This window comes from Theobroma cacao, chromosome 9 (genome assembly GCF_053813885.1).
Source record: "Theobroma cacao isolate CCN51 chromosome 9, ASM5381388v1, whole genome shotgun sequence".
In the NCBI taxonomy this organism is placed as follows: domain Eukaryota; kingdom Viridiplantae; phylum Streptophyta; class Magnoliopsida; order Malvales; family Malvaceae; genus Theobroma; species Theobroma cacao.
Window position 1 is genome coordinate 3,294,939 of NC_142647.1, and position 26,199 is coordinate 3,321,137.

Sequence of the window (26,199 nt, forward strand, 5' to 3'; positions counted from 1 at the left end):
TCCCCAGATATTTTTTATTTCTAGGATCTTTTTCTGGAACCCCACTGTGTTTTGCCCTGTCACCTGCAATAGGGCAATGCAACTGCACCACACAGACTTAATTTCTCTCACGTAGGTTTCTTTTTACCCTATCCTTTCATCTTCTCGAATGGGAGAACGTTACATAACATCAAATGTCTCTCTCTCTGCAAATTGGAAAGCCAAAATAACTAGAAGACAAATAAGCCTTGAGGAAGTTGTATAGGGATGTGTGGCGCATGTTGTTTTGCAGGGGATATTAATGTTTCATTTTCATTTGCATTCAAGAACAACGAGTACTTTTTACTCATAATGCAAACGCATTTATTTCTTCTTTTTTTTTTTTTTGAAAAGGAAAACGCATTTATTTCTGATCAGAAGGGTATGAACAAATACTCAACATCAGCCAAAAGGTAACGCGCATCTAGCTAGAATACAATCCTCGTTAAAAGAAATGGATTTTTACCAGACTTCCAACAGTGTAGACTCTGATTGGCAAAGTAGAAAATATTTGAAGGAAATTATAAATTTAAAACCAGAATCTGATAAACCCCGTTGAGCATTTTATTGAAGGCCTTGAAGGAAGATTCCAGTTTCATTCATCCAATGCCTTACGTCAAGAAAGATGACAACAAATAAACCTAAAACATGACTTATCTGAAGTTAAACCTTGCCTAAGCAAAATCCAAACTTCCGATTTGGTAGCCTTATTCAACAATCCTTTATTCAACTTCGCTTCTCAAAACTAGATTCCATTTAAACCTCACTCCTTACTTCTCCATTTGGCAGAGTGGAAAAGCAACCTTTGGATCGAACAAACGAGGCAGATGGTGGTCCACTTTTCCTCGGAGAATCCAAAGTTCTTCGAAGCAAATGTTTCATTGCAGAGATCAAATCCTCAGCAGGATTAGCTGGAGGACTCGAAGACTTGAACTGCTCACAAAACTTCAGGTGTCTATCCAACGCTTCGTTAGTTGTAATATCTTCCTCAGACCTAACTGTCTCGTCTTTAACGGCCTCCGAACAAAGCCCGCAAAGCCAACGCCCTTCAAACTTTTCACGTACGTGAGCAATGTAAGCTGGCGTGCACTCCTCAGTTAAACCGCAACAATCACACTCTGCAAACTCAACTTCAGTTTGGAGGTTTTTGTGCTTAACGGACTCCATTTTCTTTGCATCTTTGGAAACCGCTGCAGCCATTGGAGTGCTCCTTCAAAAGCTGTAACATCAATGAAATCCAGTTCATAATAATCAAGACAGAACATTTTTGTCGAAAAACATCTAAAATTTTGAAAAAAAAAAACAATAAATACCCAAGAAAAAAGTTTTGATTTTGATTCAAACCCTGATGAGAAATCTTGTTTATCTCTCCTTCTCCCACTCCCTTTCTTGAGATTTTTCTTCAGCAACAAGCATGAGAAGAAGAACTGTAAACTGCATATACATCTCAGAGCCTAAATTGGCTCTCTCTCTGCTTCTTTTTCTTTCTATGTATCTATTTAATTCAAGAGCAAAATCTAAGGGAGAAAACAGTTATGGATCTCAATTGCATTAACACAGAGATTTTCCGCGTCTTTCTCTCCGCTAAATACCTCTCTCTGATTGATTTCTACCGAAATGTGAAAATGTTCTTGTATATATGAATAGGGAGGAAAAGAAAAACGGCCCAATCATTGGCGGCTTGAAGCCACTGTAATTGCTCTCCACGTCACTGTTTTTTACCATGACGGTCAATCCGTACACTTTTCCGCTGCTCCCATCCCCACCCTAACTTTCACTCCTCATTAAATCAGATAGTGAATATTACACGTGGAACAACCTTATTGGTTAAACATTTATAGTGCAATGTTTTGTGGAGGACGGGATGTAGTGCTAAAGTGCGGGCTCTATTAGGACAGGACTTGCCAGCTGTCAGGACAATTACCTATCTTGTGGGTCGTCCAAGCCAAACGTGCTCTTTAGAGATTTCTCTTCTTTCCCGTATCTTACCTTTCCCACGACCTATAACCGGCGCGTGACATATACTAATGTTCTGTTAAATATTGCCAGACCTTGTTTAAAAAGGTCTTTGCCTCGGAGATGAGCGTACGGTCAGAGACTGACACGCGCGTCGGACTGGTTCTGTTGTAATATTTTGTCGTTATTTTAATTTTGCAGCTATGATATTTAATCAGTTAATTCCTTAATAACCCATAATTATTTAAGGAATTAATTAGGCTCCTTCTATTCTTATCTGTTCGCCTTTTGTTTTTTCCCCCTTTTTTATTTATTTATGCTAACCCCTGCACATGAACAATTTAAGGAGAATTTTAGCTAATTTTCGAAACATAATGCTTTGCCTTTAGATAGTCCCAGAGCTTTTCCATACTTAGTGAGACATATCAGCAGCTAGCAGCGTGACATTAATGCTAACGGTCCAGATAATTGTTCTAAGCGCCCATTAATAAACAGTGGAATGAAATCGAAATCTGTGTCTGTATTAATTGGCTTGATGGCTGGAATTGGACGAAAGATAGGAGGGTACACAGCACCATGTCCATCTATTAACATTCTAGGTTATCAGGTCTCGCTTAATATCTAAAAGTAAAAAGTAATTTGCTATTAATTTACTGTCAAAGTAAAAAGTAAATTCTATGACTGAACAAACTTAAATAAAAAATTTTGTAAAGTTATTTATATTATATACTATTAGCTAAAAATGAGTTACATTAAAATTAAATTATATATTTAAAGATCTCTCTTCATTTTAGAAATGATCACCCACTTTTTGAAGTATTGGAAAATGAATTGAATTCAATTAAAATTTAACTATCAATATTTTAGATGAATTAGAATAAAAATCAACATCTAATTCTCGAGTTTTTTTTTTATTTGAAGGAAGAGAGATTCGAACTTTGTTTTTTAAATGAAGAGATCATACACTAATTAATAAGTTAAATGTTCAGTTACATTTAATTTTTTAGTTTGATTATCAACACTTACAAACAATCTGATATTGAAATAAAAATAAATTTAAAATTAATCTATTTATTATTAATACAAAGTAAATTAATAAATTAAAATTTAAAACCATAGTTAGAATGATTAAAATTTCAGTAAGTATTGCATTAATTATAAGTAATTTATGAAAAAATCAATATTAAAAATTATTATTCAAATTATATTTGGGTAGTGGTGGACACTCTATGACCATTATTGAAACTCGTAACAAATAGTAATTTTACTATTTAAATGCTAAATGAAACTAATTATAAAATACACTAATTCTATTTAATCAAGTCAAATGATATAAGATATAAATTCGAATATAAAATATATATATTTTCATCTCTACTCTTTTTTTTTTTAATAACCATTAACACCAACTATAAACAATAATTTGTATTACTCTTTCTATGGTGAGAGAAAAATTAAATATCTAAAATACAAAAATAAAAATAAAAATTTATGATGGTCAAATCTGCATTAAGGCAAGGGGTGTCTAAACCTAGAGGTTTGAATCTTTTAAATGAATAAATGATTGGTCTCTTTGCCAGGTATGGCCTCTTTAATTAACTAGCTAATCTATTTATTCCAGAGGTTGGATCATGTGCTTGACAAATTATTTGGTATAAAATAAGGATAGCAATTGCATACTGATTCCGGCGTCTGTATGTTTTGATCACATTCACTTAACCAGGGGCAAGTGGTGCCAACATTATTTGGTTAACAGTTAAATCGTACTCGAAGTTTTGGAGTCAAGCCGACGTAGTCTTTTGAGTTTGGTAGAACAAGAACAAAGATATCACTATCGTTGTAGGATGGGCTGCTCTATCCGGCTTAAGCATTTCTCCTTTGCCTATTTATTACTACAATTTGGTTAAGTGAGAATTAATTTTGTTAGAAACCTGACCAAAAAAAAAAAAAAAGAAATTGTGAGAACTAATTTTAAGAAAAAAAAAATACAGGACATGGGGGAAAAGGGCGGAATTTGATATGGCTGCGGTTAACAACTGATTTTGTCATTTACTGTGAGCGGTTAAGATGTCGTGTAAAATTAGAAAGAAAACAGCAGTTGGCTTGGTTGGCTCAAGCATGGGCGGAAGAGAAGTCTCTTTAGGATGTGAAAGCAAATCCAATTATAGCAAATTGCTTTTGGTAATTATATTTATATTTTTGTGGGGGAATCACATTTTTCTTTTTTTTTTATATTTTCTTTTTTTAAGTTAAACGCCGTGTTAAACATTTTAAAAAATATAAACAGAATAATAAATAGAGAGATTTTAAAAAATTTATAAAAGTGAAGGTTGTATACATTATTTGATAAGTATTTTGAAATAACAATAAATGACTCATAAAAAATATATTTTTTTTAAAGAAAAACTTGTTTATATCACTCCAAATCTGTATAACACCACCAAATTGAAAAAGGTTCTTGATACCAAATAATAATAAAAAATTGAAAATTTTTTCATTTTGATTTTTTTATGTAATATTTTAGATTTTTAAAATTACGAATGTATCATAATCAAATGAATATGAGAATTTTTAGTTCATTGCATAAAAAAACCTTCAAATTTTTTATATGGTTTTCTTTTTTTCACTATTTATTCCTTAAATTTGGTAAAACTAGAGGGGCTTCTTGCTTATTGCGGCCATATGGGGTGAGATAAGAGAAAATAAAAAAAAAAGAAAAAAATCAAAGAAAGTCGTAGCAATCAAGCGTGAATGTTTGGGGTTTACCCTTCTATTTCCGGAATCCCAAATCCCAAGTGATTAATTATTACCTAGTATTAGATTAGATTGTTAATTAAATAACTGTAGGATTAGAGGATCCATAAACAGAGAGAGAGAATTAAAAAAAAAAAAAGAAAGAAAGGAAAAAGAGGTCAAATCGAGTGGCGGAGGGGTTGGGTGTCTTTGTTTTATATTTTTGTGGTGGTGGTGGTAGTAGTGCTCTTAGGCTGTTAGCTAAAGCCATTTTCAAACAAAAAAAAAAAAAAAAAGGAAAGACCAAAGAGAGAAGGAAAAACAAAAAAGGGGCAGAGAAAGAGATAGAAAGGAAAGATACAGAGAAGCCTGTGAAACCAAAAGCTGAGATAACATAGTGCACAGCCAAAGAAAAACAAAAACCAAAAGCTCAAATCCCAATTAAATTTTTTTAAAAAAATCTCCGAAAATTATTTGTTTTGTTGGTATCTTCTTATCCTCTGTTTTATAATTTTTTTTTGTCTTCTCATCTGATCTCTTTAGCTATGGATCCTTTTGATTTGTTTCGCAAAGGTATAAATTTCTCCTTTAGATCTCTCGATTCTTCATTTATTCTTTTTTAGCTCTGTTTATTTCGAATTTTTCCTTTTGTGTGTGTGTGTGTGTGTGTGTGTGTGTGTGTGTGTGTTGGATTGACTTGAGATCTCTTGTAATTACTGGCTTGGATAATGCGAGATTATAGCTTTGATTTATGCTTGCCTTCCGTTTTAAGGTTTTGTTTAATTAGAAAGCTTGAATTTGGTTTTATTTTTTTCATGGAAATTTCAGTTTTTGATTATTAATATTAGGGTTTTTAATTTAATGAGCTTGTTGTTTAATTATTACTTGAGAATTTTGTGCTTTCTTTTTCTTTTCAGGTTAAAATTTTGTTGAGGAGTGAATTCTAGGGTTTTGAACAGTGTCTTGGCAAAATTTTGGTCTCTTTATTGCACTTGATTTAATTAAAATCTTATACTTTAACTTATAATTTTCAATTAATCTTATTTTGATGTTGGTTATAAGAAATGATGAGCTTTAGTTGCCATTCAGTTGTTAATTAATCATAGTATTATGTTTGTTTCGTTCAAAGCAATGGATTCTGCATGCATAAGAGTCAAATATGGTTATTAATGTTTCTACTATCATCTTCATCATTGTCGTCATCATCATTATTTTCATGGGAATTACCATTGTAAAAATTTCTATAAAGAGTGCCGTTGAGATTTGGTGCTTTTTGGTATTAATGTCATTCTCGATTTGGCTATTGAGTTCTTTTTAGTAAGGACTGGATTTATGTGTGTGTGTTTGTCTTTAATTTAAGATTCTTTTGTAAGTTTGACTTATTAATAATGTGATATGATGGACGGTTTTGCAGGTTTTGGGTAGAGTTTAGTGGAAATCAAGGGTGTATCCTCTGCATCTGTTTCCTATATCTATGTAGAATCTTTTTTCATTTAAGTAAAGAATGAGCTTATTAAAGAAAGGGACCCAAATTAGTGACACCAAACTAAATACCCCTAGCAAGGTAACAACTTTGAATCCTAATGCTGCAGAGTTTGTTCCCTTTTCCCTTAGGTCACCAGCTTCTTCCGGAAGCACTAGCGCAGCTGATGCAGCAGCAAAATTTGCTACTTCTGGGACCATAGGAAAAGCAGTGCTTGATCGGTCAGAGTCTTCTGTTTCCAATAATTCTGATGAAGAGGCTCATCAGTTCTGGCGTCGCCAGCTGCCTGATGACATTACCCCAGACTTTAAGGTTATTAATGAGGATGATTCTCAAGGAATTGGGTCTGGGAGCCTCTCTTTAGCAGGTTTGTCCTTGCATGATGGTAGCGAAGCTTCAAGGTTTCCTGCTTCTGCTGGTAGTGGTTATGCATTTGGTGATCAGCAGGAACTACTGCAGCATTATGGTAATGGTAATAACTATGCTGAAAAATTGAGATATCCTGTTTCGTCCTATGGAGAGGATCCTACTTCAGCTAGTTTTTCGCATTTTCCAGCCAAACATTGGGACAAACAACTTGTTAACAGTGATCAGCTACTTGGCAATGGGAGGGAGGGACATCCATATGATGGAAACTCTAGACATGGATTCGTCAATGATATGTTAGGTGAGCACACAATTATCGATGATACTGAAATGAACCCTGTGGAGTTTCTGGCGTCTCAATTCCCTGGATTTGCTGCTGAAAGCCTTGCTGAAGTTTATTTTGCCAATAGTTGTGACTTAAATCTGACTATTGAGATGCTCACTCAGCTTGAGGTGAGTGATGCTCGAATGTTTTTGTTGGCCATGTTTCAAGTCCTTGCATTTATCCTTTGTTTGGAGATACAGCAATGCATCAGTTGCTTGCAACTTCAAGTTTTATGTTCTATGTTTTCTGATTAAATTGCTAGGTAGTTGCAGAACTACTAAAGGAATGGTTTGTGGTCAAAATCAGGATGGAAGGATGTTTCTTTACTTCAGTTTTTTATGTTCCTTAATTTTTACTCTGGAATCGCCATTTTTCTTCTTCTTTCTTTTTATGCCATATTTATGGAATTATCATGTTGAGAATCTGCTGTGGATGCAATGGATGATAATTTTTTGGATGCTAACTGTGGTTTGACAGGAAAGCTGGCTCCTCATGCAGTTTTGAGGTGACACAATTCAACCAGTCTTGTATGTAGCCTGGTTCATAATATTCTGTGGCCTGTTACAGAGGGGTAGTTTTTTCATGAAGGGATTTTCGCTTCCTTTCTCTTTTTTTTTTTTTTTTTGAAGTTATATCTTCTAAGGTTTTTGTGATGTGCTTTGTGGCTCATGGGCATGTTTTCCAGCATACTCAAAAATTTTCATTTCCTTCTTAATTGTCTTAAATTGTTTATCATTTCATGGGTCAGTTTGATTTTTATTGCAGCTTCAAGTTGATGGTGGTTTCAACCAGAATCTGAATTCAAAGACCTTGTCAGCTCCCAATCTGAGCACACTAGACTTTCCTGCGCTTACTGTGTCAGATGGTCAGAGTGGTCCTCCAAAATATGCAGGAGATGATCTTCAACACAGTGCCAATCCTTATCGAACTTCTGACAAGGAAAATATGCTTATGTTCAAGTCCGGTTCTTCCCTTTCATCTAGAGGTGCCATAGATTTTGCTTCAGCTGTCAGGAAAATGGCATCTCAAGATTCCGGAATATGGAAGTACGATAGAAATGGTTCTGCCGATTCAACTGTTGGCTCAAGTAGAAGTTCTCATGCGTTGGCTAATACCTACAGTGCTGCACCTGGAAGAGGGGTTCATGCTAATAGGTTGCAGACTCGTGGTTCAGCTCGATCTGCTCCTGTTTGGCTTGAAACTGGAGATGCAGTGGGTAATATTCTGCACTCAATAAAGTTAATCATTTATACAGATTTAAGTAGGAGTGATCTATTCCTTTGTGCATATCTATTTGCTTTAACATTATTGAGCTGGCAGCAAATTTGTACTCTGAACTGCGTGAAGAAGCTCGAGACCATGCACGTTTACGTAATGCATACCTTGAACAGGTATCTCCTTGAAAATCAAATTGCACATAGTTTAACTGACATATTTATAGGCTTGACATTTTTGTTTAGCAAGTGACAAAATGAGTTGTTCAACCATGTTTTAGCCTAATTGCCAGCCACTTTTTCTTTTTCCCTTTTATTACTTCATGTATTTGTGCTTCTTTTGCAGTATTAACCCTGGGTAATGAGTTCCCTTTTTTAGCCCATTTCTTGTATAATTGTTCAATATTTACATCTGCTTGTACTACCTTTATCTGTAACTTTAAAGTTGTCCACTAAGTTATATTAGGCATCAATCAGCTTAGCTAGATGTGCAATCAAATAATATTATTCATAGGTGTGAATTCCATTAGTATTCCCCCCATGGCCCCATCCCCTCTCTTATGGTAAGCTTCATTGAATTTTTTGTGTTGACTAATGCAGTTAGCGGACTTTATCAATTTGGGAATTAAAGAAGTCTAGTGACATTTTATAATGTACATAGGAAGAATGTATCTGTCACAACTCTGTTTAAATATCCTGAATGAATATGTGTTTTGATAAATAGCTCTTGCTTTCCAAAGTTGATGCTATTACACTAGTACAGCGTGCATCAACTCAGACAGGCAGATGATTCTAAAGTGTGACTCCAGTGTCAAATCTTGCATTTGAAGTCTGCTCTATTGTTCATCACTAATATCCCTCTCCCCTACTGAACTTATCCTGTTAAACTTATCCTTATTGTTAACTGATTTTTTTATATATTTTAAAATAGGCACATCAAGCATTTGTTATTGGCAATAAGGCTCTAGCAAAGGAACTTAGTGTGAAAGGGCAACTACATAATATGCATATGAAGGCAGCTCATGGAAAAGCTCAAGAGTCTATATATCGCCAGAGGTTTGTCATATCTTTCCTGTTGCACTTGGTCATTTGACTTGGCAGTTAACAGGCTTCAATCCATTCTTCTGTTGCTATTATTGTTATTGCTTTTAAGATCTGTTTATCAATGGGGTAGTAAGATATTTTCTGGTGGATGATAAGGCATTGGTTGCTGATATCTGTGGAGTTAGTATTCATCCCTGCAGCTTTAAGTATAATTGGTTCCTATCCCTCCCTTTCTCCCTTCTTCCACCCCCAACCTTTCTCCTTTCTCTAACTCCTTCCTCTTTTCAGTTGTCATACGTATAGCTGTGATGAACTAATATACCTGAGTTTGTCAATTGGTTATTTTGGTAATTGTTGGTTCTTATTTTCAGTAATCTAAAATCTTTTTAGATTAAGACTAATTGGTAGGCTCAATACTAGTTTGTTCTGTTTGACTGTTTATGAACTATAAAAATATAGGAACCCAGAGAATGTCAGAGGGCAGGAGCGGATGATAGACCTGCATGGGTTGCATGTTAGTGAAGCCATTCACATGCTGAAGCATGAACTGTCGGTGCTCAGGAGCACAGCACGGGCAGCAGATCAGCGTCTGCAGGTTTACATATGTGTTGGAACTGGCCACCATACTAGGGGCTCTCGTACTCCAGCAAGACTTCCAGTTGCTGTACAGCGATATCTCCTTGAAGAAGAGTGCCTTGACTATACAGAACCACAGCCAGGGCTACTTCGAGTTGTGATATATTGAAGCCATGGACATGACAGCGTGAGGTATAGGAGTTTTTGACACAACAGAAAAACTCAAGAAGTCTTAGTCGTCATAGTCATTCTTGTATCTGTACATGGGAGGAAACGGAAGACAAAGTAGTTGAACTCTGAAAAAAAAAGGATAAAAAAATCGAAAAAAGATTTGGAAAAAAAGGAAAGAGAAGCTAGGGGAAAGAGAAAAAGTGGGGAAAAAAGGAATTAGAAGTGTATCATTAATGTGTAGACAGATGACAGCAGCAATTGCATTTTGGTAGCATCGGGGGATGGGGCTGACACCAGCCAGCAACTTCTTTTCTCCGTTTTGTTAATTTTGTATCTTAATTTTTACTTTGTTAAATTCCTTTTTGTTTTTCATTTTGGGTTAATTCTCAGATTTAACTGATAGAATTGGATTACATGATAGTACGATTCATCAAGGGTAACTCTTGTCCCAAAAATTGCTTAATGCTGTCAGAACCGGATTCTTTTGTCAAAATTTGCATCACTAAGGTTCGTAATTTTTTAAAAGGCATAAATCTAGTAATTCAATACATACCATTATGCTCGCATTATGTATTTGAACAAATATATGAATATATTATTTTTTTCAAATAAAACCACTAAACGCGGTTGCTATGGGATAAGTAAAAGGAGTAATAAATAAAGAACTACCAAATTAATATAAATAAATAATAAATATCCATTGCCACACATGGACCTACCAAACAAATAAGGATAAAATATCAATAAAACTCGAAGAAATGGGTGAAAACATTGATAGCAATGCCAAGAAATTAATAAGCGGAGGAACATGCTGAGAAGATGCTTGGATGGTGATTAGTGAACGAGTTAAATCTGGTAAACTTGTAAATTAATGTAGATCAAAGTGTGTAATAGTCATTTCCATTTTTCAGAAATATCAAATATGGGTCCCCTTCCCTTCCCTCTGTTTCCACCTGATTTTACCTCCCTTTCTTTCCACCTCATTTTCTTCTTTTCACTTCCTTTCTTAACATGGTGTAACTGTTTATACCAATGAAAGAAAAAGGGTCAAAATATTCACAAAGTTTTTATACTCATGTATTTTATTCAATTTAGTTAATGTACTTAAAATTAAAATAATTTAATCTTTTAATTTTAAAAATTATTTCAATTTAGTCTATCCCTCTAATGATATTCAATTTTACCATTAAAAAGAATAATATCATCGTTAACGTACATGCTAACATGGCACATTTGATTATATGGTGCCACATGATGACTCGACATGTCATATCGCACCAACGTGATGATGTGACAGTGTCACATGGTACTAATAGATGATGTGGCATTGATATACTTATGCGTCGGTGTCACGTAGTAGATCAACAAAATTTTTAAAAAAATGTCACGTCATAAGGATTAAATTAAATAAAAATATATAATACAATGACTAAATTTAACAAAATTAAGATGTTGAGAGGTTAAATTAAAAAAATATATTTGAAAAGTACAAATATTTAAGTAGATAATAGATGTACTTATTAATAAGTTAAATATTTAAGTGTAAAACATTTATGATGTTAAAAAATATATAAATATTTTTTTATTTAATTATTTGATTGTAGAAAATGTACATTAATTTATCTTATTTGTAAAAATTAAACTTGAATTCTCCTTCTATAAAAAAAATTTTGAAAATAAAATTATACTTAAAGTCAAATTTAAATGAATAATTTGCATTATGTTGAAATAAAATAGTATAAAAACTAAATAAATTTTTTTCTTCTATTTATAATAGTAAAAAATTTTGAAATTATTTGATTTTTTTTTTTGGAAAAGTTGGAATTCATTCCTCGAGATAAAAAACAAGAATAAGAAGGAGAAAGACAACCCTCCCTCCACCTATAAAAAAATCACTCTGCAAAACAAGTGCAGAACAAGATCACCCTTGATCACGCAATAACCCAACATTTACAACCCCGAAAGTAAGCACAAAGGATAGCGAAACCTTAAACAACAACTAGAGATAATCACAGCAAAATAACATGAGGTAGAGGGAGGGTTGTTTTTATATTTTTATAAATAAAAAAGAATTTATTTAATCTTTTATATTATATTATTTTATATATAATATAAGTTATTCATTTAAATTTGATTTTAGTTATGTAATTTTTTTAAAGTTTTTTATAAAAGGATAATTCAAACTTAATTTTTACAAAAAATATAAATTAATGTAAAATTCTAGAATCAAATAATTAAGAAAATATTTATATATCTTTTTTAACACTATAAATCTTTTACACTTAAATATTTGATTTATTAATAAGTATATCTATCATCTACTTAAATATTTATAATTTTTAAATTTTTTTCAATTGAGTCATTCAGCATCTCAGTTTTATTCAATTTAGTTATTATATTATATATTTTTGTTTAATTTAGTCTTTATAACGTAGCACTAATTTTTTTAAAAATTTTTGTCTACCATGTGGCATTAACACGTCAGCATGTCAGTGCCATGTCAGAATTGTTATGTCATCATATTAGTGTCACGTAGCACTGTTATGTCATCACGTTGGTGCCACGTAGCATGTCACGTCATCATGTTGGTACCATATTTTTAAAATGTGTCACATCAACATTGATGTTTTTTATTTTAATGGTAAAATTTGATGCCTAAAGACTAAATTAAAGTAATTCTCAAAATTAAGAAACTAAATTACTTCAATTTTGAGTGCGATGATTAAATTGAATAAAATGCATGAATATAGAGATTTGACCTCAAAAAAATCGAACGGACTGAATTGATTAGATGAATCGATAATCTTTTTTGTCTGATTGAGGGATAAATAGCTGAAAAGTTGATCCGATCGGGAATCGATCAATTTTCTGGTTAAATTGATTTTATTGGATTTTTAAATTGTAAAATTGTTTTTTATTAAAATTTTTATTTGTAATCTTTAAATTTTTTTAATACAAAATTTTGAACCTTTACCCTCTTAAATGTTAATTAAAAGCTTTATTTATTTATTCAAATACTTTTTATATCTTTCTACTGTATTTAATATATATATATATATTTAATGTTAAATTTTATTTAAAAATTAGATTGGTTGGATTGGTTGAATCGAAAAAAAATATATAAAAATTTGCTAAGGATATGATATCTACGGGTAAAAGAAAATCATCTTATTTGGTTTGGCACATTCTCAGGAAGTAAAAAAAATGATTCCAAATTCCATGCCAAGGACCAAAATAAGTTTTTGTTAAATTATGGTGAACATCTACTCTAAAACTAATTAGTAATAGGTGAAAAAACTTTTGTTATATTTATATGTTCAAAATATTCTCAATTTAATAGACATAGAATTATTATCACTCTAATACTCCCTTTGCTTTTAGAAATTACAAACTTATCACATAACATAAATTACAAAAGAGGTAACAATAAAGGCATTGTCTATTATGATACCATTTTAAATTATATTGAAATATAATGTTAAATTATGTTAAATTTTAGATAGTATTAAACTTAAAATCAATTAGTTATAATTATGAAATTTTTTTTATTATATTTATATGTCTAAAATACCTCTAATTTAATGAATGTGAGATTATTACGTGATATGAAAAAAATAATAGCAAAGATAACGTTTGTTTTGATATTATCTTCGATTTTTAAAATGAATATTTAATTTAAAAAAAATTATAATAAATAAAGAAAACTTTATTATATTTATATGTTCAAATACTCTGATTATACAAAAAATGTAACTATCGCTATCAATCTCTTATAGTTTTCCACCAAACATCAAAACCCAAATATATTCATGTACTGGTGACAAAATCACGAAAGCAACAGAACTGTGCATTAGACTAACTGCCGTATTTTTCCAGGAACTCATCAACCAGTTTCTTTTAAGGTTGCTGAAGAGTGAACCCATGGCCTTAGAAAAAGAGAAGGTACCAACCCAAGGCCGCATTGGGTCCCACTTAAGAAACTGGGGGCATTACGTGTCAACTGAGCATTGGGCCGTGTTGCATTCCCCACCATCGCGCAGTGAACCAAACAGCTTCAGTCCAACTCGTCTGACCTTGTTTGAAAGTCCTCGAGTAGTCAAGCTTGCATCTCTTGATGATATTGCCTTTGATGAGTCATATTAAAACAAAAGAACTTCACGAAAACGTATTTTTTTCCCCCATTTTTTTTTGCTTATGTCGATGGTACAATACACAACAATTCTGTGCTGACCAGTGCGTCTCGTCTGGTTTATAGCGAAGAGTAATTGCAGACCGTGCTGTGTTGGGAAGCAGGGCTCTTGAATTTTGATCATACTCGCTTCCGATTCCGAGGCCTTATTTGGTTTTTTTTTCTTCCATAAATAAAAAAACCAAATACTAAGTTAATTAGAAATCCCAAAAACAGAGTCAAATTTATAGAATCAATGTCCCATTCACATACACCCCATGATTACCAGTTTTCATAACCACTCTTCATTCAGGGCTTCACGTTTCATGTGTTTTTCATCATAATTTTTTTTCTTTTTTCATTCTAGTCCATCCCATTCAATAAAATTTTGATTTTTTTTTTCTCATCTCATTGTTCTTTTTATAAATAATCAACGTGCATTCTCCAAAGGAGGAGCAGGGCAACCCTCTGAAAAGCAGCTTCAGTGAGATAAACTCAGACCCACCTGATATGATGGTTTTAGACAATAATGATCCTGCTAAGGAAGACCCTTCTTCACCTTCAAATCCGAAGGACTTGAACCCCAGAGGGTTTGCTCTTTCCCTTTTCTTTTTCTGAGTTTGGGATTATTAGTGTCAGTAATGTAAGGGTTTTTTTTTTTTTAATTTTATAAGCAAGCATGTGGTTTTTTGTTTTTGTGTTGTAGGTATCAATTGGAGGTGTATGAAGTTGCAAAGAAGAGAAACATAATAGCAGTGTTGGATACCGGCGGAGGGAAGACAATGATAGCTGTGATGCTCATTAACGATTTTGGTCAAGCTATCAGGTCCTTTGACAATAAAAAGTTGATTATTTTCTTGGCTCCCACTGTTCATCTAGTTAATCAGGTATAATTTTTTTGTCATCTAATGTTTGAACTTTCTTTTAGTAATGTGAAAAATTGGACATTGAATTTGTGTTTTTTTTCTTTTTGTTGCAGCAATTTGAATATATAAAACTTCATACAAATCTGGAAGTTGAACAGTATTATGGAGCTAAGGGAGTTGACGAATGGAACGCGGGTTGTTGGAAGAAAGAAATAAAGGAGCATGATGTAAGTTTATTTTTTAAGCAGCTCCAAGAAGGCTATTTTGTATGCTAATTCATTGAACCCTATATCTGTTAGCTTGCGTAGAAATTCCTTTTGGGTTCTAGCATTCTCACTCACTTTGGGAATCCTCTGTCGTAATTGTTGGCACTGATGTTTCTTCATTCACTTCTTGTGACTGCATATTGCAAACATTATTCCTTGATAATGTTTGAAGGTGCAAGATACATTGTAATTGAGTGCATGAAAGGGACAGTCGTTGTTGATGTCATTCTTCACATGTAAATCAGGTTATAGCTGATGTGCACATGTGTATCCTTGATCTTGTAGGTTCTTGTTATGACACCCCAGATTCTACTGGATGCCTTGAGGAAGGCATTCTTGAGTCTAGAGATGGTGTCCTTAATGATAATAGATGAGTGCCACCGTGCTACTGGCAACCATCCTTATACAAAAATAATGAAGGTCAGAAATCTGCATCATCTTTTTGCTAGAATTTAATGACTGTTTACTTTATTTTCTCTAATCCTTTATCATTCATCTGTTTGTTTTCTGATTAAAAATGAAAATATTATTGTGTTTGTTGTTTTGGTTAAGGAATTTTATCACAAATCTAATAACAAGCCAAAGATATTTGGAATGACAGCATCACCTGTCATTAGCAAAGGTAAGGTATTGATATTATTTTTTACATCTGATATTGAAGTGTTTCCTCTTCATAAGTTTTTCTTTTTCTTTTTTGTTTAAATTCCCATATGGTTGATCTTTGTTCCTATTTCAAAAGAGTGACTTCAGGATCTAAAACTATGGTTCATGAATTATTTGAATCGTTGAGGATCAGTTGATGAAGAAAAATAAATGAAGTTGAAACCTTGTCCTTCTTGATACATTTGTTGCAGAAATTTTGCACCTGATTTGGTTTCCTTATAGGCACATTGATATATATATCTTAATAAGTTTTGGGTCCTATGCTTTTACATGGCTTTTGTAACTCAACTTTGTGCAGGTGTTTCATCCAGCAGTGATTGTGAGGCTCAAATATCAGAACTTGAAAGTGTTTTGGATTGCTTGGTATTTATATATTTGTTTAGCTTTTGTGGTTAGTTATGACTGTTGCAGGATTAAAAGTCCCATGTTACTATGAACAATATCTTGAATATGTGCTTCTGCAGATATATACTATTCAAGACAGGACAGAGATGGAAGCATATGTTCCTTCTGCAAAAGAAAGTTGTAGGTTCTATGATCCAACACAATTCTCTAGTTTGGATTTGAAAGCAATGGCAGAAGCCTATTGGTTAAAGGTATCCATGCACTTATATAAGTGATGCACATTTGAGTGGAAATATGTTGTTTTACTCTTTACATGTGGGATGTTGAAGGCCTTTTATTTTTTCTGGATAGATAGATGCTTCATTGTCAAAGTTACAAGGCTCACCACAAACTTCTTTTAAAGACATGGATGATAAGTTGAAGACACTACGAAAGCGATTATCAAATGACCATGCTAAGATTCTGCATTGCCTTGACAATCTTGGTCTAATATGTGCTTATGAGGTATGATTGTGGTGTCAGTAAATTACAACTAGAGAGGATAGGAGAATGATTGTTGAAGAGGAAAAGTGTGTTCCTCTTGTTTTGCCTTACCAGATAATATTCAAGCTGCTCTTGTAACAGACATGTCTTTTAATTACTATTTATTTACTCAAATAGATACATTTTTTGTTTGGTTCAACTTAGATAGATAAATTAATCAAATAAAAAGTTAGCCGAGTCATGTTTGACAACAACCCTGGATTGTGTTTCTTAAATATCCACCTAAATGTCTTAATCTTCCTTTGAAATATAGTGATTTATATATCACCATAGCTTAACTGAGATAAGGTTTATTTGGGCATTACATTGTTTATTTCTGCTATGTCTTCCCATTTCCTCCTGAGTTAATGTGCTTTAAATTTCTCTGTTCTTAGGCTGTTAAAGTCTGTCTGGAGAATATCCCTGACGCCAAAGAGGAGTGTGAAACATATAAAGAAATCATCTTGCAGTGTAAAAATTTCCTTGAGGAAGTGCTACGTATAATTGGGGAGTCTCTTCCCCTTGGTATGTTGTGCTATACCATATATCTTTGTTCCTTATCTGGTTTACCATATTTAGAGAAGTTGAAGTTCACTAGTCATTAAATACATTTGTCTGTTACTAATATTGTTCTCTTCTCATCTCTGTAGGTGATGAAAATTTTCTGAATTCTGGGTTTGACTATTTCAAGGCAGTAGATCTTGGCTATATATCTCCAAAACTGCATGAACTACTTCAAGTTTTCCAATCATTTGGGTAATAAAAAACTTCACTGGTTGGTTTCTTGAAATATAATAACACTATGTTGGATTATGATTAATTTTTTGGTTGCAGAGAAACTAGAGAAGTATTGTGCCTCATTTTTGTTGAAAGAATTGTTACTGCTAAAGTAATTGAAAGATTTGTGAAGAAAGTAACCTATTTGTCACATTTCACGGTTTCATATTTGACTGGAAGTAACACATCAGTTGATTCCCTGGCACCAAAAATGCAAAAGGAAACCTTGGATTCATTTCGATCTGGGAAGGTATCTGATCTTTTATATAATAGCTTATAAACACAGATGTAAATCTATATATTATAATCTAAAAACTTGATGTAGGTGAATCTATTATTTGCTACTGATGTGGTTGAGGAGGGAATTCATGTTCCAAACTGCTCCTGTGTGATACGTTTTGACCTGCCCAAGACAGTCCGGAGTTATGTACAATCTCGAGGAAGAGCTAGGCTGAGTAATTCCCAATTCATCATGATGCTTGAGAGGTAAAGCGTGTTCCTTGCTAAGTATGCATATGTTGCTTGTCTGTAATACTTCTAAATCTCTGGAGATTTCTTGTCATGGGCGTCTCTATTTTATGAAATAGTGGCATATAGTCTAACTGATGTGATGACAGGGGAAATGTCCAACAAAGAAATCAACTATATGATATAATCAGGAGTGAATATTCAGTGACAACTACAGCTATTAATAGAGACCCTGATCTATGCCTTCTCAAAAATCCTACAGTCAAAGAAACTAATGTTTATATTGTGGATGCTACTGGAGCTTCAGTTACTGCAGATTCTGCTGTTAGCCTCCTGCAACGATATTGTGAAAAGCTCCCTGGTGATAAGTATGCATTCTGTTTTTCTTGTTTTATAGTTATTTCATTTTCACTTTTCACTATATTTGTGTAATTTGTAGAATCCATTAATCTCACATATTGTCCTCTGCTCAATAGGTATTACGTGCCAAAGCCGAGTTTCAAGTTAACATTTTCTGGAGGGTTATACGAGTGTAAATTATTATTACCTGTTAATGCAGCCTTGCAAACAATTGTTGGTCCTCTATCTAGGAATTCTCATTTAGCAAAGCAGCTTGTATGCTTGGAAGCATGTAAGCAGCTTCATCAAATGGGCGCATTGGATGATCATCTTCTTCCAACCATTGAAGAGCCTTCACAAAATCATTGTGTTGCTAAAGGAAAAGATTCAGGTTCAGGTGCAGGTATAGACATAAACTTTCTAAGTATGAAACTCATGACTCACTTTGCAACTTGGTTTCAAGTACGCAAGAAAAGTTATAAATGTCCTCCATTATGGCTCGTGATAAGTATAGTGGACCTGAGTTCAAAATTGAACAATATTGCTCTTTAAATGAATGAATAGCTACTCTCTTTCTTGAGCCCTTTGTCATCATCTGCATAAAAGTGTGCCTTACTACTTGAATCAACACTATTCACGATCTTCATAGCAATAATGAAAATATTAGCAATAGACTGTTTTTTACTTGCTGATTGTTACTTCACAAGGTATAGCAATGAACAATCACTAAGATAGTGTTTTGCTATAGTATTTAGCAATGCTACATCACTTGCACGACTGCCTGTTAGATTTGGCCAGTTTTTACTTGCTTGATTTCTGGATGTATGATTGTGTGGTCGTGATGTCTTAGTTTTTGGCTTTCTATCTAGTATCCTTGTTTGCATTTTCTAGTCTTGTAGAAAATAAATTGACTTCATATTCTTGGTTTTCCTTTTTTCTGGTACAAAGGAACTACAAAACGGAAGGAACTGCATGGAACAACTTGCATTCATGCATTATCTGGAAGCTGGGGAGAAAAACCTGATGCTGCTGTTTTCTTTGCCTATAAATTTAACTTCTCCTGCAATATCATTAGCGTGGTTTATTCTGGATTTGTTCTTCTAATTGAATCCAAGCTTGCTGATGATGTGGGGAATATTGAATTGGATCTCTACTTGATTCGAAAGATGGTTAAGACTTGTGTCTCTTCATGTGGGCAAGTGCATTTGGATGCAGACCAGGTATAAACATAATGTTGCAAATTTTTTTCTGTTTCTTTCTTCTAGATAATATATTTGTTTTGATCTCATTGTTCTTCACTTTGTTTTGTTTTTCTTTTCTTCACTCTAGATGATGAAAGCAAAGCGCTTTCAGGAATTTTTCTTTAATGGCTTGTTTGGGAGGTTATTTGTTGGATCTAAATCATCTGGAACACGAAGAGAATTTCTACTTCAGAATAAAACAAGCTCTTTGTGGAGTCCCTCCAACATGTATTTGCTTCTACCCCTTGAGGACAGTTTAAGCAATGAATTGAGAATAAATTGGCCAGCAGTAACAGCTTGTACATTTGCTGTAGAATTTTTAAATAAAAATTCTTTGTTAGGCACTGAGCAATCCGATGGTGATGGAGGCAATCTATCATTGAACCGGACTGGTTCATCTGTGACAGAATGCAAGGGGACCAATATAATCCACTTTGCTAACCGTTCAGTTGATGTTAACAATCTTAGGAATATGGTAGTAGTAGCTATTCATACTGGAAGAATCTACTCCATCCTTGAATTAGTGAGCAATACATCTGCTGACAGTTCTTTCAATGAAATTGTTGATTCTGTCTCATCAGAGTTTGCTACCTTCTCTGAATACTTCCATAAAAAGTAAGTGATAGGTAATTCCAGCTAATGTTCTGTATATCTGCATCACTATTATGGTTCCAATGACAACATTAGCTCTGATCAGGTATGGGATCGTGCTTAAACATCCAGGACAGCCTTTGTTGCTGTTAAAGCAGAGTCATAACCCGCACAACTTGCTTGTGAATTTCAATGATGAAGGTTTGTCAATTTTTAGCTATATTAGAATAGGAGTTTCTGTAGGTGTAATTTTCATCATCTTGTTTTATAATAATCTTATCCAGTTCATAATTCTTAAAACAGTTTGCTACCTCTAATCCAACAAAAGTGGAAGTTTTTGTTCTGCTTACCACTATAGATTCTTTGAACTTTTAAGCCTGTTTAAAACAAAGAATCAGCTGAAAGAAGTATAAACATTCCATATGTTAAAAGAAAACTCTTTTTATCAGTTAATCCGGCACTGTATACAGCTCTCAAAATTTTCAGGTAGGGTTTGTGGTTTCATGATCTAGTGATGCCAGATTTGCATGGGGTAAACAAGAATATGGAGAAAAGGTAGTTGCAAAGGAGAATAGCTGGTATGGAATATATTTCACATCTTGAATATTGTTAAAGAGAGTCTGTGGGCAGTAAGAGAAGCATGGTGGTTATTACTCACGATCAGCCATTTACTTAACTAGCTTTGCCCATCCTCTCATCAAAGATGTCCATGTTAGAACAACAGAAATAATCTCCAGGAAAAATGGGTGGAAAAAGCTTTAATATTAGGGGTGACATTGAAGTTTTAACTTAAAGAGCTAATAGTTATCAGCTGAATGGTTTTCAATTTCAGTATACTTCAGTATTGCTGAAAAGATTGTTTTAGTTTATGCCACGATTGCATGCACCCTAAGACAGATTTTGAATAAAAAAATATTAATTCAGTGATTAATTTTCAATTTCAAGATACTTTGATTGGGTCCTTAAATCTGAAATGGCACTTTCTACCTTTTGTTTATATGATTTGTAATATTTTCCCATAACTGAGCAGGTGTTTCAGCTAAGGCATCGCAAGCTGGTTTGGTTAATGAGAAGCCACGGAATCATGTCCACATGCCCCCTGAGCTTTTACTTGTCCTTGATGTTCCAATAGATGTTCTTAAAGCATTTTACTTGCTACCATCATTGATGCACCGGCTGGAGTCCTTAATGTTGGCTAGCCAACTTAGAGAAGAGATCAACTTTCATTCTAGCAACTTCGATATACCAAGCTCATTGGTTTGCTCTATTGTTGTCCTCTAACTTTTGTCTATTTCTGAAATGAGTCATTCCATAATAATAATTTATAATTTTTTTAAACAAATAGATCCTGGAAGCACTAACAACACTTAGATGTTGTGAAAGTTTTTCCATGGAGAGGCTGGAATTGCTTGGGGATTCAGTTCTAAAGTATGCTGTGAGCTGCCACCTCTTTCTTAGATATCCCAAAAACCATGAAGGACAATTATCTGCCAAGCGATCATGGGCAGTTTGTAATTCAACCCTGCATAAGTTGGGAACTGACCGCAGATTACAGGTGCTGTTTCCTTATCTCTGCTAGAATCCTGTCCTTGAATCACAGGCTCAGCTTCATGCATAAGCTGAGATCCATTTTTAATGGATATATTTTCTTTAAGGCAACTATTATTGCTTGTTATACCATCCTTCTTGCCATTCATTGTGCATCTAATATCTCTACATTTTATAATCTGCTGCCCTCTAATTCTATAATTTCCAAAGAAATGGTTTATGGTTGTGAATGCTATATTGTTGTAGCTTTACAGAGTTTGTGACACTTATTACTTTACAAAATTACGTGATGTTTGTACCATATTGGAAGGACTTCTAATCATATAATATGACCTTTTTTGCTCAAAAGTGTGTAGAATGATGGTATATTTTATTTATGGAGTCTTGATATTCTTGTCACCTTTTTTTTATCTGATTTGTTTTACATATCCTTTGTAATTCTTGCTATTACTGAATATTGGAATCTATAGTTTAGGCACTGGAATAGCTGTCAATTCTATCTGTTAATTAATCTGGTAGAAGCTGCTCTTTTGTTCAACTTTATGCTGTTTCTTCTTGTTTTACCAATTTTATAAATATTACAAACTGTTAATTGGTTACATTTATTCTGTTCTTATATAACAGGGATACATTAGAGACAGTGCTTTTGATCCCCGTCGTTGGGTAGCTCCAGGGCAACTATCTCTTCGCCCTGTTCCTTGTAAGTGTGGGGTGGACTCTTTAGAAGTTCCTTTAGATAAAAAATTTCAGACTGAAGACCCAAAAGTTAAGGTTGGTAAATCCTGTGATAGAGGCCATCGATGGATGTGTTCTAAAACCATATCGGATTGTGTTGAAGCTCTCATAGGAGCATACTACATTAGTGGTGGACTCATTGCTGCCCTTCATATGATGAAGTGGCTTGGTATTGATGCTGAAGTTGATCCCGCTTTGGTAGTTGAAGCTATTAGATGTGCATCAGTACGAACTTATGTCCCCACTGATGAAATCCACATTATAGAGTTAAAAATGGGCTACAATTTTTCTTCTAAGTTTTTCTTACAGGAGGCCTTGACACATGCATCTGTGGGTGAGTTCTACTGTTACCAGGTAGTGACAGAATTTCTTTACTGGTCTTGTACTTGTGTTCATTTTCTATTCCCTTTTTTTCTCAGAAAAGATTAAGTGGATTTGGAGTCCAAGAAGGAAAATTGGTCAGTAGTCTGGAAAGCTTGTTAATAGAACATAGATGTAGTCTCTTTTTCCTCTTTTCCCTTTTTGTCTTTATTCTCCAACAAGTAGGAGAAAAAAGTCTTAAAATTGATATCAAATAATATAAATTTGAATGCGTGGTTCGTATAATCTTATATAGCTTTACAGGCTTAGGTCTCATGTGATCTCACCTTTTTACATATTGAAAATTTTCTACAGAGGCTTGAATTTCTTGGTGATTCTGTGTTGGACTTGCTGATCACCCAATATCTGTACCACAATCACACTGATATAGATCCAGGAGAATTGACCGACCTGCGCTCAGCTTCGGTTAATAATGAAAGTTTTGCTCAAGTTGCTGTGCGTCATGACCTTCATAAGCATCTTCAACATTGTTCAACTTTATTATCAAACCAAATAAGTGAGTATGTACAGTCCTTCCCTGAATCTCATGACACCATCAGATCAGGTCCAGGCATAAAAGGTCCCAAGGTATGTTCAAGTATTGGATTATTGTTAATCTTTTTATAGTGCGGAATTAGCAACACATTGTATGGCTCTGTTATATTCCATTACTATTTTTGATACAGCTTCCATGTATACCATGTGGCTGCTAGAATCACTCCCTATATGAATAGCTTATGACATTTCAATTGAGGCGATTATTTGACCATATGGATCTTGAGGATAAATACTTTATGATACTTTCTTTGTGACAGGCTCTTGGAGACCTGGTTGAAAGTATTGTTGGGGCAATTTTGATCGATACCAATCTCAATCTCAATGAAGTCTGGAGAATTGTTGAACCACTGTTATCCCCAATTGTGACTCCTGATAAGCTTGAGCTGCCTCCACTTAGGGAACTGAATGAACTATGTGACTCTCTTGGATATTTTATTAAGGAAAAATGTATATATAATGGGGAAATTGTGCATGCCAAGCTTCAATTACAGCTAGATGATATTTTGTTGATTGGAGAGGGGTTTGATCGAATCAGAAAAGTAGCAAAAGGAAAAGCGGCTTCATATTTGTTGAAGGAACTTGAGGTACATGCTGATTAAAGCTTGCCAAGACATGGGGACATGAGTGAGGGTTGGTCATGGGGAGATCAGCCATTAATTTCACAATGATTCCCCAGTCACCACCTTCCGTTACCCAATCAAAAGTTCCCTTCATTTCATATAATATTTAATTTTTATTTTATTCATGTGCTGCATATATGCTTGCATTTGGTGATGATATGCATGACTAGTCTGTGTATCTCTCTATGGATTTGTAGAAAATATTCCAAATAGCAATCTTACAGCGTACAAATTTTTCTATAAGATTTTTTTGTTACTTTGTAAATGATGAGAGCTGAAGCTTTGAAATGAAAGACTCTAATGTATAATTTTATCTCTATTTTTAACCATTATGTTTGATTACCATTTAGGCTTTAGTCATTTAGATATAAACTAATGAATAGAGTAAAGCACGTAGAGAACTGATTGTTGGTATTCACATTGGGAATGATTTATTACTCAGTTAATTTTTGCCATTGCAACAGAACAGGGGAATCTCCCGCAAGAGAAGGAAACAGGGCTGTGCAGATTCAACTCAAACCACTGATGATGATTCATTAGAGCCAACAAACCATAAGAGGCAGAGGAGAGCCAAAATTCAATTGCTTGAAGATTCAACTACAGTTCCTTCCCCAACTCATGATTCTTCAAAGAGAGCATGCAGTACTACCCCTCCCACCCCAGGTATGCAATTTTCAGTTGTCTTTTTTACTTTTCTCTGATTGGATAACAAGTTTAGATTATTTGAAGTAGGAGTGATATTAGATGATTGAATGATAATTGTTGGAGGATATATACCTCAGTTTATCAAGCCAACTGAGTGAGCTCTCCTGAAGTTAATATACTGAATCAAGGCCTGGAACTGAAAAGGGAAAAATTTTTTTCCAAAAAACTGTAAAAGATCATTCCCATTCTGTTAAACTAGTTATTTGGTTTATTCTGCCAGCAAATGTCTATATAGATCTTCCATGCCTTGACTTTCAATAGTAAGTCAGTAATCACGTGGTGTCATTGTCTACAAAAGCAAGCTGATATAATATAGAAGGGTGCATGCTCAATAAATTAGATTGGATTTAATTGCGTAAATGGTGTCTTGGGTGACTTTGTTTGCAAGACATGTGAGATGATTCTACATTTTCCATGTGCTTTCATTGAGCAAAGAAGGATTTTCCATCATATCTGATTGGTTTCATCATGTTTCCTATAGAATTAGGTGTTGATGCTTAGCATTTCTTGCTTTTCTAAACCTGAAGGATTTGTTCTGCTTTATGCAAGACAATCATCCCAAATTTAGGCAGAATTATCATGATTAAACCTATCCTTGACACAGTCTCTCTTTTTTCAAGTAATTGCAACAATAAACACAAAGAAAGGAGGACCTAGGACTGCTCTTTTTGAGCTTTGTAAGAAACTGCTATGGCCTATGCCTACATTCACAGCAACTGAACACAAATCAAGGTATGTCTCTTTCATCTCTTTCTTTGTTCTAGACTTAGAAATCATTCTTTTCAACATTCATATATCATCCAACCTTCTGGTAAGGTTTCATTTTTTTGATCTGCTGCTACTGTGGCCTCATCATTACTTTCGCATGCAGTACTCTTGTGGAAATTGGTGAAGGTACTGAAAGGAAAAAGGGCTTTATCAGCTTTGTATCAAATATCACCTTGAATATACCGAGATTCGGCACTATTGAATGCACTGGAGATGCAAGGGCTGACAAAAAAAGTTCATTGGATTCTGCAGCACTGGTTATGCTTTATGAGCTTGAACAGCGGGGGAAGCTCATCATTGGTGAATCCTAACAAGTCTACAAGCTTTCTGATTCAAGATATAGAGAATGGTATTAGTATTATCCAGCAGTCGACAATCTCATTCATTTTTCCTTACAGTACCCGACAGCCAAGTTCTCTCGGTGTCAAATATAAGCTGTGACCATGAGTGTCATGCTATAACAAAATATCAAGTACATGTATATAGTCCATTTAATAATGAATGTAGCAATAAGAATTGCTAATAAGTACTTTATCATTCTGTAATTGTCTACTTGAAAACATGATATACAATTGCAGATTCCCAAAGCTAAAAGCTTTTACCAAAGCAATTCGCTCTAGAGTTTGGAACACATATTTGTAATTGGCTCTTAATAGTTCCTATTTGGTTAATTTACAGTCATTCATTCACCAATGACAAACAAAATTCGATAAATTCACTCCTCATTGCCAAAAAATGTTGTATATTTAAAGAAGGGTAATGCCATAATAAGA

At 33.9% G+C, this 26,199-nt stretch overlaps 3 protein-coding genes across 6 annotated transcripts; 2 read left to right on the forward strand and 1 right to left on the reverse strand.

Annotated features, from left to right (window-relative positions):
• Nucleotides 1-561: 561 nt before the first annotated feature.
• LOC18588171 (uncharacterized) lies at nt 562-1,648 on the reverse strand. 2 transcript variants are annotated; one of them, XM_007012394.3, is made up of 2 exons: nt 1,363-1,648; nt 562-1,237 (listed from the first exon to the last, which is right to left on the reverse strand). In XM_007012394.3, the coding sequence occupies exon 2, from the start codon at nt 1,216-1,218 to the stop codon at nt 775-777; it is 444 nt and encodes a 147-aa protein (XP_007012456.1). In that variant the 5' UTR covers nt 1,219-1,237; nt 1,363-1,648; the 3' UTR covers nt 562-774. The 2 variants fall into 2 exon arrangements, with proteins under 2 accessions (XP_007012456.1, XP_007012457.1); XM_007012395.3 differs by having other exon boundaries at nt 1,332-1,648.
• Nucleotides 1,649-4,934: 3,286 nt separating this feature from the next.
• CID7 (CTC-interacting domain 7) lies at nt 4,935-10,258 on the forward strand. 3 transcript variants are annotated; one of them, XM_018127672.2, is made up of 7 exons: nt 4,935-5,280; nt 6,122-6,662; nt 6,747-7,009; nt 7,647-8,097; nt 8,202-8,272; nt 9,027-9,151; nt 9,599-10,258. In XM_018127672.2, the coding sequence occupies exons 2-7, from the start codon at nt 6,212-6,214 to the stop codon at nt 9,882-9,884; spliced, it is 1,647 nt and encodes a 548-aa protein (XP_017983161.1). In that variant the 5' UTR covers nt 4,935-5,280; nt 6,122-6,211; the 3' UTR covers nt 9,885-10,258. The 3 variants fall into 3 exon arrangements, with proteins under 3 accessions (XP_017983161.1, XP_007012460.1, XP_007012458.1); XM_007012398.3 differs by having other exon boundaries at nt 4,936-5,280; nt 6,122-6,656; XM_007012396.3 differs by having other exon boundaries at nt 4,936-5,280; nt 6,122-7,009.
• A 4,228-nt stretch (nt 10,259-14,486) lies between these two features.
• Nucleotides 14,487-26,036, forward strand: DCL3 (dicer-like 3). Its single transcript, XM_007012399.3, has 25 exons — nt 14,487-14,644; nt 14,761-14,941; nt 15,034-15,147; nt 15,472-15,606; nt 15,739-15,808; nt 16,148-16,212; nt 16,314-16,445; nt 16,546-16,698; nt 17,112-17,241; nt 17,367-17,472; nt 17,551-17,743; nt 17,819-17,979; nt 18,111-18,329; nt 18,438-18,703; nt 19,249-19,520; nt 19,630-20,156; nt 20,239-20,333; nt 21,163-21,389; nt 21,478-21,687; nt 22,305-22,769; nt 23,091-23,363; nt 23,591-23,917; nt 24,418-24,616; nt 25,279-25,390; nt 25,530-26,036. The coding sequence occupies exons 1-25, from the start codon at nt 14,565-14,567 to the stop codon at nt 25,735-25,737; spliced, it is 4,920 nt and encodes a 1,639-aa protein (XP_007012461.3). The 5' UTR covers nt 14,487-14,564; the 3' UTR covers nt 25,738-26,036.
• The last annotated feature ends 163 nt before the right edge of the window (nt 26,037-26,199 follow it).